We start from the raw sequence: 19,007 nt of genomic DNA, 5'->3' as shown, positions 1-19,007 counted from the left end.
GCTGGATTTTCAGGAAAAAATCCCTGACAGACAGTAGCAGAAGCATACTGAAAAAAAAAGCTTTAATAGGCTAAATTTTCTAAATAAAAACGTTCAGATGTTAACAGAAGCTCACCAATTAGGCTGGGTTTTCAAAATAAAACCCCTACAGGTGGTAGCATGGGCTTACTAGTTGGTATGTTAAGCCCAACTTGTGTAATACATGACCTAAGCTTAAAACAAGTTCTCTTTCATGCTGATTTTTCTTTTCTGATCTCTGATTTAGCCAGTAACATAAATGGAAAAATTATACACACAGAATATACTCCACAAGAACAACGTGATTTCTTGCTCACGCTTGGAAAAATATTGTTTAGTTCATATAAAGAATTTGTCTGAGGCAGTTAATTGTATAACTAACATGTCAAGAGTTTAACACAGTTGATATTTCCTAGTGTCTTTCCCGCTCAGAGTGCAGCTCTTCATATGGGTCTGACTTCTCCCTTCAGTCCTCTGAAGTGCCAGTAACTCTTGACTTTAAGAAGAGTCACGTTGGGAGGCTTATGTGAAGGGAGAGTCATGTGGATTTTGGGCCCCCAAATTAGCAATGCTGGGCTTTTCTCTGTTAGGGTCAAAAGTAGATCCATGGTTAACATGACAACACATGAATTTTAACCATTTATATTGAACTAACCAGTATTTTTAGAATTTCTTTTCACTGAGAGCAGAAATTTAAGAATGATTTTTAAAGAATGGATGAAGGAATGTATAAATACTGAATGGGGTCAGGTGGGAGCTTGTCAAGTGGTAGAACACTGGTTTTGCTTGAGGAAACCATCCATCAGTTCCAGTCGTATTTCTTCTACTCAGGAAATGAAAACATGGCAGGCAAGCTTACATTGATGGAGCAGGAAATTAAAAGTGTGTTTGAGGTCTGTGTTGTTTTTGATCTGGAGCCAGCGCTATAATAACTTAACAGCATAGACAACATGAATCTTGTTAGGGCATAGTTAGGATTTTTTGAAATGGTGCTGCATGAGGTACTTATCCAGCAATATTTGGCTTATATAAACGCAGTTTCCTGTCAGAAAAGGCTTCAGTGCTAGTACTTGCACTTTTGAAGTACCTCATTGAACCCCACTTCAAAAGACCCAAACTTATCTCTTTAAAATCCCTTTTTTTATCATGTGAAACATTAGGTTCAGCCCTCGTTTCCATCCCCATAATTTTCAAATGGTTCCCTAAGTTTCATGTTGAAAATGCTAAATTAATTTCTTTCTTCTCTCCAGAACAATGGTCTTGACAGTGGCATACATGGCCATGACAACTTGGCCTATGAGTACGGGAGTCAGAGTGAACTCTACCCTCCACCCAAAACTGCCTCCAGTGCAACTTTTAAACTGCTGGGACTCCCCCCTGAGCACCAGGCTCATGCCATCAAGAGCAGAATCTCCAGCCTGAACGGAGTCCTCGCTATCAGCTTGTCTTCACCCAGCAGCTTTGCCAAAGTGGACTATGATACCTCAGTTATCACAACCAAAGAGATCGCCCTGGAGCTCCAGACCATGGGATTCACTGTGGAGTCAGCGGTGCGGATCAGGGTGGACGGCATGCACTGCCAGTCCTGTGTGCAGTCCATTGAGGGGCGGATTGGTCCTCTGTCTGGGGTTTCACATATTCAGGTGTCCCTTCAAGACGGTGCAGCGCTGATCGTGCATCAACCTCTTCTGGTTTCACAACAGGATCTGAGAGACCACATCGAGGACATGGGTTTTGGTGCCACTTTATTGGCTGATGACATACCTAGAGAAAACATAAGCTTCTGGCAGGGGGACATTTTAAATTTGTCCATCCAGACTGTGTCCATTAGGATTGTAGGGATGACTTGCAACTCCTGCGTACAGTCCATAGAAGGGAGGATCTCTCAGATGACAGGAGTGCAGTCCATAACAGTGTCATTGAAGGAGGAAAAGGGAATAATAACCTTTGACCCCAGTCTGACAGAGCCGGAGCAGCTCAGGGCAGCTATCGAGGACATGGGCTTTGACGCATCACTTGACGGTAATAAGAATTGTTTACTTTAAGGCTGCATGATGTGGTAAAAAAGTCATATTGCGATTATTTGAATGAAATTGCGATGGGCTGTTGGACAAATAGGCCTTGGCACCAATGGCACCAATATCTGCTGGTTTTGTGGTTCTTACCTTGGTGCTCTGCAATGATTTCACTGCAAACTGAGCAAACTGGTGTCATGCCAAAAACATTATTTCTCAGTCCAGTCATCCTTAAACGCACAGTTTAAAAAAGTCAGCCCCTCTTTTCTTCATTGGCTCATTTTGAATGTGCTGTTTCATCTTTTAACTCAGACAGGTAAGATGACAAGATCATGATGTATCACTTAGAAGCAGTCCTGTTCATTGGAGTCCACAGATTGAATATATCAGGGTTAGCATGTGTAATAAATGTATGTTTACAGAAGTGGAGAGTTTATTTAACTATAACAGAAAGATAAGTGCAGACATGTTATAAGGAGTAGATAAAATTGTGAAGAAAATACAGGTAAACACAAATACTTGAGTGAATTTGTGACCTTATTCATCGTGTCATAATATAATTGGATGAACAGAAAAAATAAATACCTCAATTATGCAGCTTATTTATCTTTCCCAGGAGATGAATTAGTTCTGGAACACAAATAGCACTGAACTGTTTTTTCAGCTCAAGGTAGAAATGCACTCATTGTGAGATGCACTCCTCCAGCTTATGTTGTTCAAGCATCCACCCATGAATTCTTGTAAATATGTATTTACAGCCTCATGTTAATTACAGTCCAGATAAGTGTGCAGCATCTGTGCATTTTGCGTAAAAACACTTAAATTCTTTCTAATATAACCTGTGGAGCACTTTGGTCCACTAAGCTAACAGTACACCTCAAGTTCACCTTACCTCTGTTTCCACCAGTCACCGTGGAAACCAGACAAGCATGCTCTCCAGTGTGACATGGAGGGCTCTTACCCTGGCCGGGGCTTTATTGTTGGATTTAATGACGAAAACAGCCTGCCAAGACGTGGAATTAACTCCAGCAGATTATGAGCTGATTCTTTCATGACCCTTTCAAGGTTGAACTTCCTCTAGGTGGCCGCGGGGTCGAAGTTTTAAGCTTTAAAGCAGAAACAAGTGCAGCTTTTTGTCTCGTCCTTGGCTTGGACTTCTGTTTAATTCACACCTTAAACTTAAAAAAAAACATATCAAATATCATATCTTGGTTGGTTTCTATTGATTTATTTATATAATGTAAGATCTGGGACTGGGAATGTGAAAAATGCATGCAGTCCCAACCACAACAACTATGTTTATATGTGTGTAAGCATAGATGTTAACTTAAAGATCTTAACATTGAAAAGTACTTTCATAGAACACTTTGCAATGTAAAACTACAGCGTCAGAAAAAAAAGATATTGATCATTAAAACAGTCAGTTAAGTAGTTATTAAGGATTAAAGCTAAAAAAAATGTAGCTAAATAAAAGAAACAGGCAAAGCAACAAACCAGCCCTACAGTAATATTTGTAGTAATGTATTAATGTAAATTTCCCTTGCTAGGTTAGCAAGACTAAGCTAGCAGCTCTGTGAAGCTTTTAGCTAACTCCTAATTATGTTCATAATAACAACACTAACATGATAATCTTTAGATGTTGATGAAGTTTGCTGCTGCCATCTGTGCTGATAGATTCAATGCTGATAGACTGATTGCACTCAACAAGACAAATGTGTGGCTGATACATCAGTGCATCCCTAATAATATCAAGTCTGCTCTTATTAATATAAATGGGTTAGCAGCTGCGGTATATATCCTGCAATCTGTCATTATACTTAAGGACAATGACCCACTGAACCGTCCTCCTCTCTTTATTTACTTTTAGCCGCTTTTGGCTCTTGTCCATGCTGCCACTGACTTTGTTCTTCTTCTCTACAGAATTTCCTAAGAGCAGGCCGAGTCATGAAAACTCCAGGCCTGTTAGCTCTGGACTTTCTGACCTTTCTGACCTGCAGTCACCCAGTAAGACAGGAGTCAGCAATGGCACCGGATCACTGGCAACGTCTGGTAGTGAGATGAAAGTACAGAAATGCTTCATTTGCGTAATGGGAATGACCTGTGCCTCGTGCGTGGCCAACATTGAGAGGAACCTGCTCAGACACAAGGGTGAGCAAGCTCAAGTTTCGTTATACAATATCTGTTTTAGTTTAAAAATATAATGGAGTACTTTACTTTGACTTGTAGGAATCATCACGGTGCTGGTGTCACTGATGGCTGGAAAGGCGGAGGTGAAATATGATTCAGAAGTCATGAACGCTGCTGCTGTTGCTAAGCTCATAGAAGATTTGGGCTTCGGTGCCAAACTGATAGAAGACAATGCAGTGACACACGGGAAACTGGACCTCATTGTAAGCCAAGTTCATTTGAGAAAACATCCATGCACATGCTGGTTTCTCTGAATTAGAGAAAATTCACTATTTGCACAATGTAGTTTGATGTATCTGTTTTACAAGCTGCATGTGTGCTTACTTCCTGTCAATGCTATAACAACGTTACTTTCACGTTCTTAGTAACAGAGTTAGTTACTGAACTTGTCACAGGTAGCTTGGTCACCTGCATATTGCAAATACTATTTGCCATTCATTCTGTAAATAGTTTTTTTGAGCATTTTGATAAAAGCCATGTCCTTTGGCGTGGATTTCTCTGACAATGAATGTGATGTGATGAATATGTACAATTGCAAAACAAAAACAAAGCGGCAGTCAGCTGCAAAAGAATTTACCATGTAATATGGTGGTAGATATCATCACAGTCTGGTATTGCGATATCACAGCATCTATTAGCCATGCAACTAAGTTAGCTGACTCATCCTCGGACTGCCAGGAGCCAAACCCAGCAAGCACACCACTTTTGTACTGTATTCCCAGTTGTTAAACCTTTGTCTGTTTGTCTTTGTCTGATTATCAAAATGCTCCAAAACTCTACAAACAAAATTAATGGTAAATACTTGTAACAATATGTAGCAACCTAATTGTGAAAAGTGATATAACTAGCATAACTTAACTGAAAAATTAAAAAAAAGTCTGTAAGCAAACATTGCCAACATTATATGTATATGACATTAACAGGAAGTAAACAGACAATATACGTACGTCACACTAAGTAGAGAATAAACGTCATCTTCTACAATACCACAAATACAAAAAGTCATGTATTTAATCCCTTTTTGTAGATAACAGGCATGACCTGTGCTTCATGTGTCCACAACATTGAGTCCAAGCTCACCACAACCAAAGGGATCCTTGGGGCTTCAGTTGCCCTGGCAACCAAAAAAGCACAGGTCCAGTTTGACCCGGAGGTGCTTGGAGCTCGAGATATTATCAAAATCATTCAGGTAATCAATTATTTCTATTTTAATCCTCCTCTCCTGTAAATCTGTTGACGTTTACAGTGTATTCTGGTTTCATTTCCCGTTGCAGAGTCTTGGTTTCGAAGCCGATCTGGTGAAGGCGGGAATCAAAAACAACCTCGATCACACGGAAGAAATTCAACAGCAAGTATCTGGTTTTAACTTGTCCTCATCATCTTAAAAGACTGTACCACTCTTAAGGCATTCTGGCCATCAGGCTTCACAGATTTATGTTAATTTTGATAATCGCACTAACACGCTAATACACATCACACCTTGGACCTCGGATGTTACTTAAACCTCTGTTATGTAAGTGCAGATTAGATGAGAAAACTGTCCTGCAGGAGGCATGAGTACATCAAGACTTAGGTGAGTTAAAAAATGCTGTGACCCACATCAAAAATCGGCAACAACCCTCGAGGTATAGTTCAGATTATTTGAAGTGTGGTGTCATGAGGTTACCCATCATCAGTGTATTACCTGCAGTTGATGGCGGTCTGCACACCTCCAGTTTGTAGAAGCAGCAGGAGTACCAGCAGCAAAATGTATTTTAGCCACCTAATTTTAAGTGTTTGCTATATTTGGAATATTTTCAGCACTTTCCTTGTCATCTGACAGTCTTTTCTGATGACATTCTCTCTCTCCAAACCAACCAAACCCCATTCACAAAATCAGTAATTTTACCTCTCAAAACACGGGAGTTGCTGGTCTACCTCTGCCTCGATCTGTTAGTGAAACATTTCTAAAACTGTGCAGCTTCACTAAAGCAAAGACATTCTGTCTACAGTGCATGGCCTGCTCTTTTTGAGAAAGGCTAACATACACAGAAATAAATTATTTTCTGTAACAACAGACGATGCCAACCATCCAGTTCATCCTTTATACCTTCTCCAAAGTTAATCACCCCAGATGGGAGTTGAAGCCACAATCCCTGGCTTAAAAGGCCAGTGCCTTATCTATTAGGCCACTGGGAATATAAAGCCATTCATTAAACATGCTGAACATGGTGTTTTCTGCAATATGTAGGTGTTTACATGTTGCTCTGTGTAGTAGAGTGACGTTGTCCTCTAGCTGTCTCTGCTAGCCAAGTATTATTTTGTTAAACCGTCTGACTTGTGTGTATAACTGACATCTTCATGTTCTAACAAGACTTTCTATGGAAAGTGCATGGACTGTTCTGAAATCACTAAAACTCAATACAAAAGCAACAGATGATTTCATGATGTCTTGTTCCCATTGTATTTTTAGCACATTTCTGGCTGGCAAGGAATTCTGGGTAGGGCATACAGCGGGATTGTTGTTGCCCCTGTTGAACAATAAGGATTAAAGTAACAAAGCATCTGCAGCAGAGGACGGTCAGGACCCATTAGGGTCTAGATTGTGAGCACAGGACATCCCTGCTGGAAATCTCCCAAGATGAGACTCAAACCCTCAATCCATGGTTTAGGAGGCTGGTGCTTTATCCATTAGGCCACTGGGGCTCATGGAGGAAGTCATTTAAATGCTAAACATTATGTTTCTGCAATCTGTCCACGCCTGCAATGGACTGTTTATGTGTTGCTCTGTGTTGGAGAGTGGCCTCTTTGCCTAGCTGCGAGTGCTGCTTTATTGTCAGGAACAGAAACATATGTCATCTTGTCTCTATTGCATAATTTTAATATAATTAAGAGTGATTATTATCTTAATTATGGACCCAAAACATTTTTAATTTGCAGGAAAACTATGTATGTATACATACATACATACATACATACATACATACATATATATACACACACGCACGCACACATATGCATTTTCCTTACCTGATGACGAAATTCTACCAACAGATTAATCACAAATAATTAATAAGATACAAAACACACATTTTTCTCATTTCTTCTCTCTTTCTCGAAGTTTAAGTTAAAGTTTAAGTTTTCTCATTAAACAAATCCCTCTGCCAGACAAAACAATGTCGGATGAGGAGCAATTACAGCCCTTTTCTAGACTATCGATTAATTATCAATTAATACATTTTTAATCAGTTAAATTCTGAACAGTTATTGATTAATTATTAACATCCCTCACATAAAGAAATAAAGTTAGAAATAGATAAATAAATCCGTGAATAAATGAATAGATGAATAAATAAATTAATATAATGTGTTGTGTTAATGTGTTGCATTTCTCTGGCAGCATTACATAGTCTATGAAAAATATACAGAGGTAAAGGCCGACATATTAAACACATATACTTGTGTGCTGTATATAATATGAGGTAATATGCAGAGCTTATTCATGAAGATATCTGTTAAATTTCAGGTCTTTATTTTATAGTAGAGCGATTTAATTGTACATATAGATATTAAAGAAGTCACCCCAGATGGGACTCGAACCCACAATCCCTGGCTTAGGAGGCCAGTGCCTTATCCATTAGGCCACTGGGGCTCCAGATAGTCTCATAGAATCAATCTTTATGATTGTATCAATACCTGACAAGTATGATTTTACAAGAATCTTCTGTCACATTTACATTATTATTTTTCTAAATGGAAAAGGATCTGTTGGAAAGTGCATGGCTCAGTTGCCCTTTAACAAAAATAGGCATCGCAGAGGGAACAGATAATCTCACGTGTGTCTCTGTGTTGTCCTGTTTCTATAATCTGACTCATTCCTCGTATCCGTCCAGGTGGAAGAACTCCTTCCTGCTCAGTCTAGTGTTCGGCCTGCCCGTCATGGGCCTGATGATCTACATGATGGTGATGGACAGTCAGCACCAGGATCATGGAGGCTCCATGCCCGAGGAGCAGAACCTGCTGCCCGGCCTCTCCATCCTCAACCTGGCCTTCTTCCTGCTCTGTACACCTGTGCAGGTAAGGGAAACACAACCTGTCCTGGTTTCTTTTTAAACGCTGATGAATAGGATTAATGGTAAAGACTGCCAAGAGTTTAGGCTTCTGCAAATCAGGAAATTGATAGTTTAATACACCTCTTAGTCCCTGAAGTTGTCACACTGATTGGTTGACCGATTGATCGCAGATTTTTCTGTCTTTCTTCCCCTCAGATCTTTGGAGGCCGATACTTCTACATCCAGGCGTATCGCTCATTAAGACACCGCACAGCCAACATGGATGTGCTCATCGTGTTGGCCACCTCTATCGCCTACATCTACTCCTGCGTGATCCTCATTGTAGCCATGGCTGAGCGAGCCAGTCAGAGCCCCGTCACCTTCTTTGACACTCCACCCATGCTCTTTGTGTTCATCGCTCTGGGGCGATGGCTGGAGCACATCGCAAAGGTAAGAAAACAGTCAATAAACGATTGTCTGTGTGTTACAGAACATTCAAATTTGAATACTGAGAGGACCTGAGTTCTTAAAACCTCATGCAGAGACAATTACACCTGAAGCAGCTCAAGGTGTTTGAAATTAACAGTTTAAAAAGACTGTCTGTCTGTCTGTCCGTCTCTGTCTTGCTCTGCCTGTTTGTCTGTGTCTCTCTCTATCTGTCTGTCTCTCTTTGTCCACCTTGGACATTTTAGACTGCAGTCTTTTTTAACTGTTAAGAAATTTGAACTTTGAGCTGTTTCATGTAAAATTGTTTCCTTCTTTCTTTCTTCAGATTTATTTCTTTGACCTTTCTAACAAACATTCAAATTTTCTACATAATTTTATCATTATTGTATTTTCATGGCAGCTATTCAGTGTGGCATCAGCCTTTCAACAAACATTCTTCTTCATTTTATTCGAGGCAGCATTGCAGTTTGTCTTCAGCTTGCGGCATTCACACCCGCAGTTTCTTCAGAAATTGCTTCTCTAGTTTTAGTTTATTACTTTATTTGACAGGGACAATGCATGTTGTTAAAGGAGCATTGTGTTTTATTTATCCTGATATATCAATTTTGTTAGGACGCCTTGGAATAATTACTGTGGAGGACCAAAACTGCCAAAATAAAAAATAAAGAAATAACTCAATAAATAAATGAATATGCAATTAAATATCACTCAATCAATGTATGTGACATCTTCTAAAATAATTACTGCATACATTTATTTTTGTATTTTATGTGCATTTAATGGTCTTCTTGTGTTTTCTTTTTGTATAAAGTTGGCCAGTTAATTCTGGTGATGCTAAATGTTCTTAAGTTATTGATGGCAGAATAACTACACATTGCGCCATTGAAATAATCAATTCCAACCAATCAGAAGATACTCCTCACTGACCCATGGACCATGTTTTAAATATGTGTGTGGTGTCTTTATATTTTTAGAGTAAAACCTCAGAAGCTTTGGCCAAATTAATGTCACTTCAGGCCACTGATGCCACTGTGGTCACTCTGGGTCCTGATCACTGCATCATCAGGTGAGACACACATCAGCTCTGTAGAACAACGAAAATTGTCAGTAATCATGCCAACGTAACATGTAACTGTAAGTGTGTTTGTGTTCTTCAGTGAGGAGCAGGTGGTGGTGGAGCTGGTCCAGCGAGGCGACATCGTGAAGGTCGCCCCGGGAGGAAAGTTCCCCGTCGATGGGAAAGTGATTGAGGGAAACTCCATGGCTGATGAGTCTCTGATCACAGGTAGGAGGACAGGCGAGCACATTCCTGTCTCCAGACTTTGTGAATAAAAAAACACAAAAGATCTTCTATTGTTCTGTCTGTGTGTTCTTCAGGTGAGCCGATGCCTGTCAGTAAAAAGGTCGGGAGTTTGGTGATCGCCGGCTCCATCAACGCTCACGGTGCTCTGCTGGTGGAGGCCACACATGTCGGTGCAGACACCACTCTGTCTCAGATAGTTAAACTGGTGGAAGAGGCCCAAACCTCCAAGGTAAGACAGTTTGAACTTAATTTCTTAGATTATTTTTGTCCACCACTTTTTCTTACTTTTCAGAAGTGAATCCAGGTGAGAGACAAAGTGCAGGATTCCTTGTTTTCTTTCCAAGTCAAGAGTTTAACACGTGGAATCACATCACCAACTCTGAATGAATTACTGAAGCAACACAAGTGATTAAGTTGGAAAAAGTAGCTTTTAGAATACAAAATAATGAGCCCAAATATGCTGAAACAGGTGGAAAAGTACTTAATGGCACTATAAAAAAGAAAAAAAATTAAAGACCACCATTTTTATTTTATTTTATTTATTTCTAATAACTGTTATCTTAGTCTTAATCTGCTTCACAGTATTACAGTAACATCGCATGTTACCTGTGCTGCGAGACTAAAGTACAGGGAAAACTGAAAATAGTGTAATGACTGATATTGTTCTTGGTTTACTTTTTTAAATCAGGAAAAAGACACAGTAGTTGCAGCTTGAACTGCAAAACTCATTCATATTAGTTTATTAATATCTCATATTTTCATCATTCAAGCTAGGGGTGTGTGTATACTGGTATTAACAACAACCATAAGGTTTAAGAAATAAAATACTGATATCATGTTAACAGTGCATATATGATAATGCAGATCAAAAGTAATAATTCTAAACTATTAGAGAAAATGTCATATTTATGAGATAAAAATTCATACTTATGAGGCTAAAATTCAAGATTTTGAGATAAAAAGTCAATTATGAGATCAAAAATTGAAATTATAAGATAAAATGACAACTATGAGATAAAACTTCAACATTTATGAGATAAAAAGTCTAGATTATTGATTGATTGATTGATTGATTGATTGATTGATTGAACCTTTTATCTCATAATAATGATTTACCATGAGGACATTTTCTCCTTTTACAGGCAGAAATGCAGAGTTGATGATCTCCTAATTTCCCCTTATTTCCCGCAGACATGGTGATAATATTATTGTGATTATTATTGTGAGTCAAAAAATTGGGCAACTCTTGAACTTAAAAAAAGTATTTTCTGTATCAGCGTTGGGAAACCAGAAAAAAATAAGGAAAATCCTTGTAGCTATACTCAGAAAATGTTTGATCATTTTAAAAAAAGAACAACTTGCTCCGCTGTGGTACCAGAGAGAATTAATTAGTTTCACCTTTGTTTTAACTCCACTTTGTAGCTTGTACAAATATATCTGTACACAAGTGTACATTAGTCTTCAATGTTTTCTTCAATGTTTCTTCAATAAAAAAAGAAAATATCCATGAGAGTTGACCTTGTGTTCTCCTCTGTGTTCTACTGTGTTTGTTCAGGCTCCCATCCAGCAGTTTGCAGACAGACTCAGTGGATACTTTGTGCCCTTCATCGTGATCGTTTCTCTGTTGACTCTAGTCGCCTGGCTCACTATCGGCTTTGTCGACTTTGACATTGTGAAGGAGAACTTCCCGGTAGGTGCGCACGCAAATGTTTTCATACGCAAACGGAAGCAGATTTCAAAATAAAAGTTTGATCGTGTTGATGCCACTGTAATAACTCTGTTCCTCGTAGGGTTACAACCAGAACATCTCCAAGGCCGAGGTCATCGTCCGATTCGCCTTCCAGGCTTCCATCACAGTTCTGTCCATCGCCTGCCCCTGCTCTCTGGGGCTGGCAACCCCGACGGCTGTCATGGTGGGCACAGGGGTCGGAGCTCAGAACGGGATCCTCATCAAAGGAGGCGAGCCACTGGAGATGGCCCATAAGGCAATGCACTTTACATCCTGCTCCTGCTGATTTCCTCTTCTTCTTCTCTTTAGTCATTTCATTAGATTTTAATCCTGTTGTCAGGTTCCATCATATCCACATCATCATTGAAATACAGGGAGAACAAATGTTTAGTAGCTCTGCAGTCAAAAATTCTGTCATTATCATTTTAATATCTAAATAATTTCCATTCCACTGTAACAGTGACATGGTGTGACATGAGATGTTCCTGTGTGATAACTTAAACTGTAGAAATGTTAGATGATCACTTCAATTCATAGCTTCCACCTCCAGACATTCAGGCTGTATTTGCATGACATTTTAGTGATTTTTTCATCACAGATTCCGTATATTACCTCATTAAGGGAAGAAATCAGATGGTTATTTTATTTACCTGTAATCCATCGACACATGTCAAGTCTTCGGAGTTGTTTTCATGGTCTCACAGATGTCTACAGTCCGTCCAGAATGAGAAGATGTTTGCCTGAGGCTGAAACCATCATTCAAATCCAGTGTCTTCACGGACAGTGCTGGATTTTAACTTACTCCAGTGAGAGCAGCGCAATCAGTTTGCTTTGCTCCAGAAGAACTTTTTATCATTCTGTGCAGACTTTAGACAGCTTTCAGATCATGAAAGTACCTGTGAAGGTCAGTTTTCAAACGAGAGTTTCCTCTTAACTCCTGTTATAAGAGCCTCAGAGTCAGAATCCACTTTTCACACAAAGACGATCAAAAAGAAAACATCAGAGAGAAGGCGAAGTCGTGACTCTGCTGTGTTTCCTTCAGATCCGGGTGGTGATGTTTGACAAGACTGGGACGATCACAAACGGCGTGCCACGGGTGACCCGTGTGCTGGTGCTGTGGGAAATGGCCCGCATGCCCCTGAGGAAGATCCTGGCGTTGGTCGGCACAGCGGAGGCCAGCAGCGAGCACCCGCTGGGCATGGCGGTCGCCAAACACTGCAAAGAGGTGAGAGATGAGCTCTGTGGAGTCTTTCTCAACATAAAACAATCACTGATAATCTGTCTGTGTGCACATGAAGGAGCTGGGCTGCAGCGTGCTGGGATACTGTCAGGACTTCCAGGCGGTCCCGGGCTGTGGGATCAGCTGCCGGGTTTCCAACGTGGAACATCTGCTGCAGCAGCAGAGCGGAGAGCGTTTCCTGCTGCCAGGAGCCACCACTGACGAGAGCAGCCTCCTGTCTGCTGATGAGGCCTCGACTGCAGGTCTGACGTTACAGAATTAAATGTTTATTTGTTGAGGTGTCAGGAAATTCTTTACTTTTTGTGAAAGTTCAAATTTGTGGTGTTAATTTAATCAATTTAGTCATGTCAGCTGTGTGGATTTAGACAACCAGCTGCCTTTGGAACAAACAAAATCATTATGTAAAACCTCTTAACTTTGGTCAAAATCCTCCCTTTTTATATTTATTTCGGGAAATTTTAAGGATTTAACGCCCTTAAAAAGCCCAAGATCCATCCCGATAATCCAATAAAATACCTTAACATATATATATGTATATTTATTGCTGTCCATCAATTTACTCATTAATTGTGTCCTTAAAGTCACATTCTAATACCTTAGTTAGATCACTGATGGTGGGAAATTAATGAAATTTTCAGGTAAAAGATGTAATACAAATATGTATAAATACAAATTTAGGGCTCAGTTTTGTTTTCTCGTGTTTTCTTGTAAATTTACTTTAATCTCTTAATTGAATGAATTTACACTTTCTCTAGACAATCATTTACCTTATTTACGGCTTTTTTACCTTGTCAGTTAGTCAAAATCCCCCCATTTTACTTTCACTTTAGTAAATTTGAAGGACTTAAAAAGCCATTGAAATTCAATATGTTACAATCCATCAATTTAGCCACTGATTATCCCCTTAGTTGTACCACTAAGGGTGAGTAAGGGTGGAATTTCAAGGTTTTAATCAGCCCAAATCAGTGTCGTTAGCAGGCCGGTTAGCTCAGCTGGTTAGAGCGTGGTGCTAATAACGCCAAGGTCATGGGTTCAATCCCCATACTGGCCACTGTGTCCTCTTTAGGGGGAAAAAAGTATTCCTGTTCATTTCTCACTTTAAAAATAATACACTGTAACATGTGCTGAAGGAGAATAATAACATTAACACAGAGCCAGAACTTTGCAGCCGAAGTTCCAGTTGGACTACTGCAAAGTATTGCAATATGCAGATCAGTCAACAGTTCTGTACTACAATATTAAACGTTTAAATTACTGTCAATCACAGCTTTTCTCATTAATGTGATTTATAATCTCAGAGTTTATTTTCTGTAAATGTATGACTTGAATGGAGAATCTCCATTAAAAGTGAATCCTGAATCCTTGACTGAACAGTATTTCTTTTCTTTCAGTTGAGTCTCTGTCGTACTCTGTCCTGATTGGGAACAGAGAGTGGATGAGGAGAAACGGTCACCACATCGAAGCAGACGTCGATGCCGCCATGTCAAGCCATGAGACCAAAGGACAGACGGCGATCCTGGTCGCTATAGACGGTGAGGATAAAAAAAGAAAACCTCTCACATGTGATTTTATGTCTTCATTATTTGTGCCCTGACTGTGTGTGTGTACTGTGTGTGTGTGTGTTGTCCGTAGGTGTGTTGTGCGCTATGTTGGCCATCGCAGACACAGTGAAGGCGGAGTCGGCGTTAGCAGTTCACACACTCAGCAGTATGGGCATCGAGGTGGTCATGATTACAGGAGACAACAGACGCACAGCAAAAGCCATCGCTGCTCAGGTAAACACACACACATTTACAAAGGATTTAAAAAAACAGTGGTCCTAATATGCTTTTGTATCTGTTTATATAATGTGTAATGTGAACTGAAATGTCGGGTTTTTGTTGGAGCTCAGGTGGGGATCAGGAAGGTGTTTGCAGAGGTGTTGCCTTCACATAAAGTGGCCAAAGTGCAGGAGCTGCAGGAGAAAGGCCTGCGCGTGGCCATGGTGGGAGACGGCGTCAACGACTCGCCCGCCCTCGCCCGGGCCGACGTCGGCATCGCCATCGGCACGGGCACCGACGTGGCCATCGAGGCGGCCGACATCGTCCTGATCCGAGTAGGTGAAACACTGCGGCTGACAGTCTGACAGCAGAGATGCAGTAAACTGACCTGAAGGTTTTTCTCTCGCAGAATGACCTGCTGGACGTGGTGGCGAGCGTCGAGCTGTCACAGAAGACGGTACGAAGGATAAGAATCAACTTTGTCTTTGCCCTCATCTACAACCTCCTGGGAATACCAATCGCTGCAGGTGTGAACGGATTATCAACCCCTTTTATAAGAAAATAAATCTTGAAAGTTAGTAAAATTGTGATGTACTCCCCAAGACATCAAACATCCACCAACCAGAAAAAAGATTTTCAAATGTTTTGATTATAGTATTTTTTCACATTTGTTCATTCAGTCCTATTTTCTGTCAGTCTTCTTCTTGTCCACACTTATTCTAGTGGAATTCACATTAAAAGGTACTAATCAAGGCCTTAAAATATGTAGTCATAGAAGTGCCATAAAAAATACAGAAATATACAGAGGAATAAATAAATTAATAAAGTAATTAATAAAAAAAAAGTGGAAATATGAAGGGAAATAAATAAAAGAACAAACAGAAATATAAACAGTCTACAGTCAGTTACAAATAATAATAATAATTATAAGCAATTATAAGAATTTAACCAATTAAAAATGTAGAATTGATAATTCATTGATAGATAGAAATGGTGGTTTTGTTATATATTAAAACTATTCATTGGATACAAGTAACTAAATACATAAACAAGTATATACAGACATTTGTAAAGAAATAGAAAATCAATGAAAATGCTTATAATTATTTCTTATTTATTCATTTAAATTTATTTAATTTCTCTTTGTAGTTCATCATTTATTGTCTTATTCTTTAACAGAGTTATTTTTCTCTCAGGTCTACATACAAAAACCTGGGCTATGTGTCTAAATGGTGTCTAAAAACGTCACATTTGAAGAAAAGTAGATTTGACACCAGTGTTTTCTGGTGGTAGCGATGGACTGATACCTGCTCTACAAATCAAATTGGCAGCCGGAGCTAAAAAAGCAGCCAGAGGCCGTTTTTAAACCAGGAGTTACTGAGAATAAAAAGGAAAGACATTGATTTGTTTGTAGTGGCACCCTGTGGACGACGGTGAAAAGGCAATAATTCATCTGTAATCTGATTTAAAGAGTAAAGTTAGACTCACATAAACATTAGAAAAGACCAACAACTTGACTCAGTGCAAAGTTAAATAACACACAGCTTCCTACTGAACTTAAAGTCAGTATATATATTGTACTGCAGTAAAGATAAACAGTCTCCTCTGTTTACAGGTGTCTTCATGCCTCTTGGCCTCGTTCTTCAACCCTGGATGGGCTCTGCTGCGATGGCTGCCTCGTCTGTCTCGGTGGTTCTGTCCTCTTTACTGCTCAGAATGTGAGTCCATTTAAATTGACACTGGATGGAATGAGAGAAGAAGAAGACACTCGATCCTCAGATCATAATGGATAGAATAGAATTATATTATAATGATGACCTGAGTGGTAATTTGTGGGTAATTTCTAAGAAATTTCAAACACATTACTTGGTAATTATCACCTGTTTGCCATGAAATTAATGAAACTCATAAGCAGAGTGTGAATGCTTCTGATCAGCCTGATTTTTAGTTATGTACAAGGCCGGTTAGCTCAGCTGGTTAGAGCGTGGTGCTAATAACGCCAAGGTCATGGGTTCAATCCCCATACTGGCCACAACGTTTCATTTAGGACAAAACTGTCCTGGTTCCTCCTGTCTCAAAATGTAATTCAAATACAGGTTTTCAAAGGTCTTATGGAAAGACAAATAAACCTCTTCAATAGCTTTGAATTAATAAATGAAGTAGCTTATACTAGTAAATAAAGTGTATCATAAATGTTGGCTACTGAAAATATTTTTATTATCCAACAATCCATACTGTGTGTATTTGATATTCTTCCCTCCCTGTTCAATCCTTTAACGTTTGCCGCCTCAGCAGCCGCTCCTTCAGTTTGTGTTATTATATTTTTCATCATATTAAATCTCAGAGGTGAATCTAATAACTCTGTTTCCTGCAGGTACAAGAAAACCTCGGTGGAGCTGTACGAGGTTCGAGCGCGAGGCCAGATGAGGAGCCTGCGGTCGTCACAGATCAGCACACATCTGGGTCTGGACGGCCAGCGGCGGAGCCCTGCCCTCCCTGCCCGAGCTCGGGAGCAGCTGAGCCAAAGCAGCGGCGCCGTCCCCCCCGCCCTCTCCAACCGGCCGTCCAGCCAGGGACAGTCTGTTAACTGTGTCCGGGAGCAGCAGGACCGCCGCTCACTGCTGGACCTCAACGTGTAGAACAGGGAAACGTTCTTTGTAATATTTCTGTGTATTTATGTAAATACTTTAAAAGTCTCTTATTTTGACACGTGTTCTGCACATTCACCTTCAGATTATGAACTCTAAACTCTAAATTGATGCTCTGAGGACATGGAGTCAACACCAATCTGTAACTTTCTTACACTTTCTCACCATGGGTCCAGAAAGTATTTAAAATGCTTGGATTTAGGCGACCAAAATCTGTCAGTTTGAATCTTGTATGTGTGAAAAGCCTGTTTTCTTCTTGGATATCAGTGAACACATTGTATCCAACATGTTGATTGTTTTGTATTGGTATTTTACCACTCTTGATAAAAAAAAAAGACAGACTCGAACATTTCAGAGCAACAGCTGAACATTCAATTTTCTCAAAGTAATGTTTTTGCACTCAATCTCCATACTTGTAAGTGGTACAGCTACAAAGCTCCTTTTGAAACCTCTTGTTTCCTGCAGGCATCTTAGATACGCTGCCAGTCTTGTCTACGCTGAAAAGAAAACCAGAATTTAAAGATGGTTACAAGACGTTGCTGGGGTACAGAAGCTTATTACTTACTTGAAAAAAGTTTTTCTGAATTTATGAGCTCATTTTTCATTTTAAAAAAAGAATCAGCAGTTTTTATATATATTAAAAAAATGTCATAAATTAAGAAAAACAAAAAAAAAATTACATTAAGAAATCTCATGAATTCAGAAAAATTGCAGATTTTTAAAAAAATAAAAAATATCTCATGAATGCATAAAAAAAGATCAAACTGCTCGGCGTGCATCACGTCCTTACCAGTTGGAGGCCTGTCACCACGGTAACTAGCCAACAATGAGCTAATTTAGTATTTAAGTATATTCCACAAAACAAAGTGAAACCTTGCTTCTTTTTACACTGAAGCGTTACTGTTGCCTTGTTTGCTGTCTGCCTTTGTCCGCTTTTTTTAACTTATTGATGCTGCTCAGTCAAAGTCAGCAGCTCTTTTTAATACTTTTCAACAGTTAAATATAAAACAAAAATGACAAAATTTGGAGTGACAATATCTATGTAGCCATCAGACTTGCTGAACTGTTATTGGAGCGCATAGCAAAAAGGGGTGGGGCTTAGAAAGGGGCAATTTAATGATTAAAAAAGGTAATGATAGGAGAAAAGATGCTGGATTCAACTGGTAAATGTGAACACTTATGTCAACGACTGGCCCTTAATTTTGAAATAATTTGTCCTCAAAAAAGTCCTTGAAATGTCTGATTAAAAGAGTGCTAACCCTGTTCTTAGGAAGATGTCTCCAAATCCAGCTGTGAACACTTCCACACTTCCATTACTGAGGCATCATGTCATTGTGTTTAATTTTCACTGATGTACAAATTCTCTTTTACAGCACACACAAAGTAAAGCTCCATGTTGTCTGATTTGATGGGACTGTGTTGTGTGAGCGCTGGTCTGAGATTTGCAGGTTTTAAATAATTCATGAGCTGATAGAAGAAAAGAAAAAATTAACATTTCCAGGAACGTGTGTTTGTGTCTGTTTCATCTTGACTTTGAGGAAATTTGCACATGCGGGGAGCAGAACTGTCGCTCAGCTCTGAGAGGAAAATGTGTTTTCCATGTTGCTGTTTCTGATTCTTATCTTTAAA

General features: G+C 39.5%; 1 protein-coding gene and 3 non-coding genes across 4 annotated transcripts; 3 read left to right on the top strand and 1 right to left on the bottom strand.

Annotated features, from left to right (window-relative positions):
* The first annotated feature begins 1,272 nt into the window (after positions 1-1,272).
* On the top strand, positions 1,273-17,378 carry atp7b (ATPase copper transporting beta). The gene is made up of 20 exons (XM_084713693.1): positions 1,273-2,040; positions 3,954-4,181; positions 4,260-4,423; positions 5,248-5,409; positions 5,495-5,568; positions 8,093-8,276; positions 8,468-8,701; positions 9,673-9,764; positions 9,856-9,983; positions 10,076-10,230; positions 11,557-11,691; positions 11,792-11,986; positions 12,773-12,955; positions 13,029-13,212; positions 14,362-14,502; positions 14,603-14,745; positions 14,862-15,065; positions 15,140-15,257; positions 16,346-16,448; positions 17,105-17,378. The coding sequence occupies exons 1-20, from the start codon at positions 1,545-1,547 to the stop codon at positions 17,367-17,369; spliced, it is 3,588 nt and encodes a 1,195-aa protein (XP_084569819.1). The 5' UTR covers positions 1,273-1,544; the 3' UTR covers positions 17,370-17,378.
* On the bottom strand, positions 7,779-7,851 carry trnar-ccu (transfer RNA arginine (anticodon CCU)). The gene has a single exon. It is a non-coding gene; the product is annotated as a tRNA-Arg (tRNA).
* On the top strand, positions 13,948-14,021 carry trnai-aau (transfer RNA isoleucine (anticodon AAU)). Its single transcript has one exon. It is a non-coding gene; the product is annotated as a tRNA-Ile (tRNA).
* On the top strand, positions 16,689-16,762 carry trnai-aau (transfer RNA isoleucine (anticodon AAU)). The gene has a single exon. It is a non-coding gene; the product is annotated as a tRNA-Ile (tRNA).
* Positions 17,379-19,007: the final 1,629 nt, after the last annotated feature.

This window comes from Lutjanus erythropterus, chromosome 24 (genome assembly GCF_056507025.1).
Source record: "Lutjanus erythropterus isolate fLutEry1 chromosome 24, fLutEry1.hap2, whole genome shotgun sequence".
Classification (NCBI taxonomy): domain Eukaryota; kingdom Metazoa; phylum Chordata; class Actinopteri; order Lutjaniformes; family Lutjanidae; genus Lutjanus; species Lutjanus erythropterus.
The sequence above is the reverse complement of the archived record's forward strand: the minus strand, read 5'-3'. Positions and strand labels throughout refer to the sequence as shown.

Bases quoted from the DNA above. Each gene is read 5' to 3' on its own strand.
- atp7b (XM_084713693.1), top strand. From the start codon at position 1,545: ATGGGATTCACTGTGGAGTCAGCGGTGCGGATCAGGGTGGACGGCATG. The intron at 9,765-9,855 runs GTGAGACACACA...TGTGTTCTTCAG, and splicing joins CCTGATCACTGCATCATCAG to TGAGGAGCAGGTGGTGGTGG. The intron at 13,213-14,361 runs GTCTGACGTTAC...CTTTTCTTTCAG, and splicing joins TGATGAGGCCTCGACTGCAG to TTGAGTCTCTGTCGTACTCT.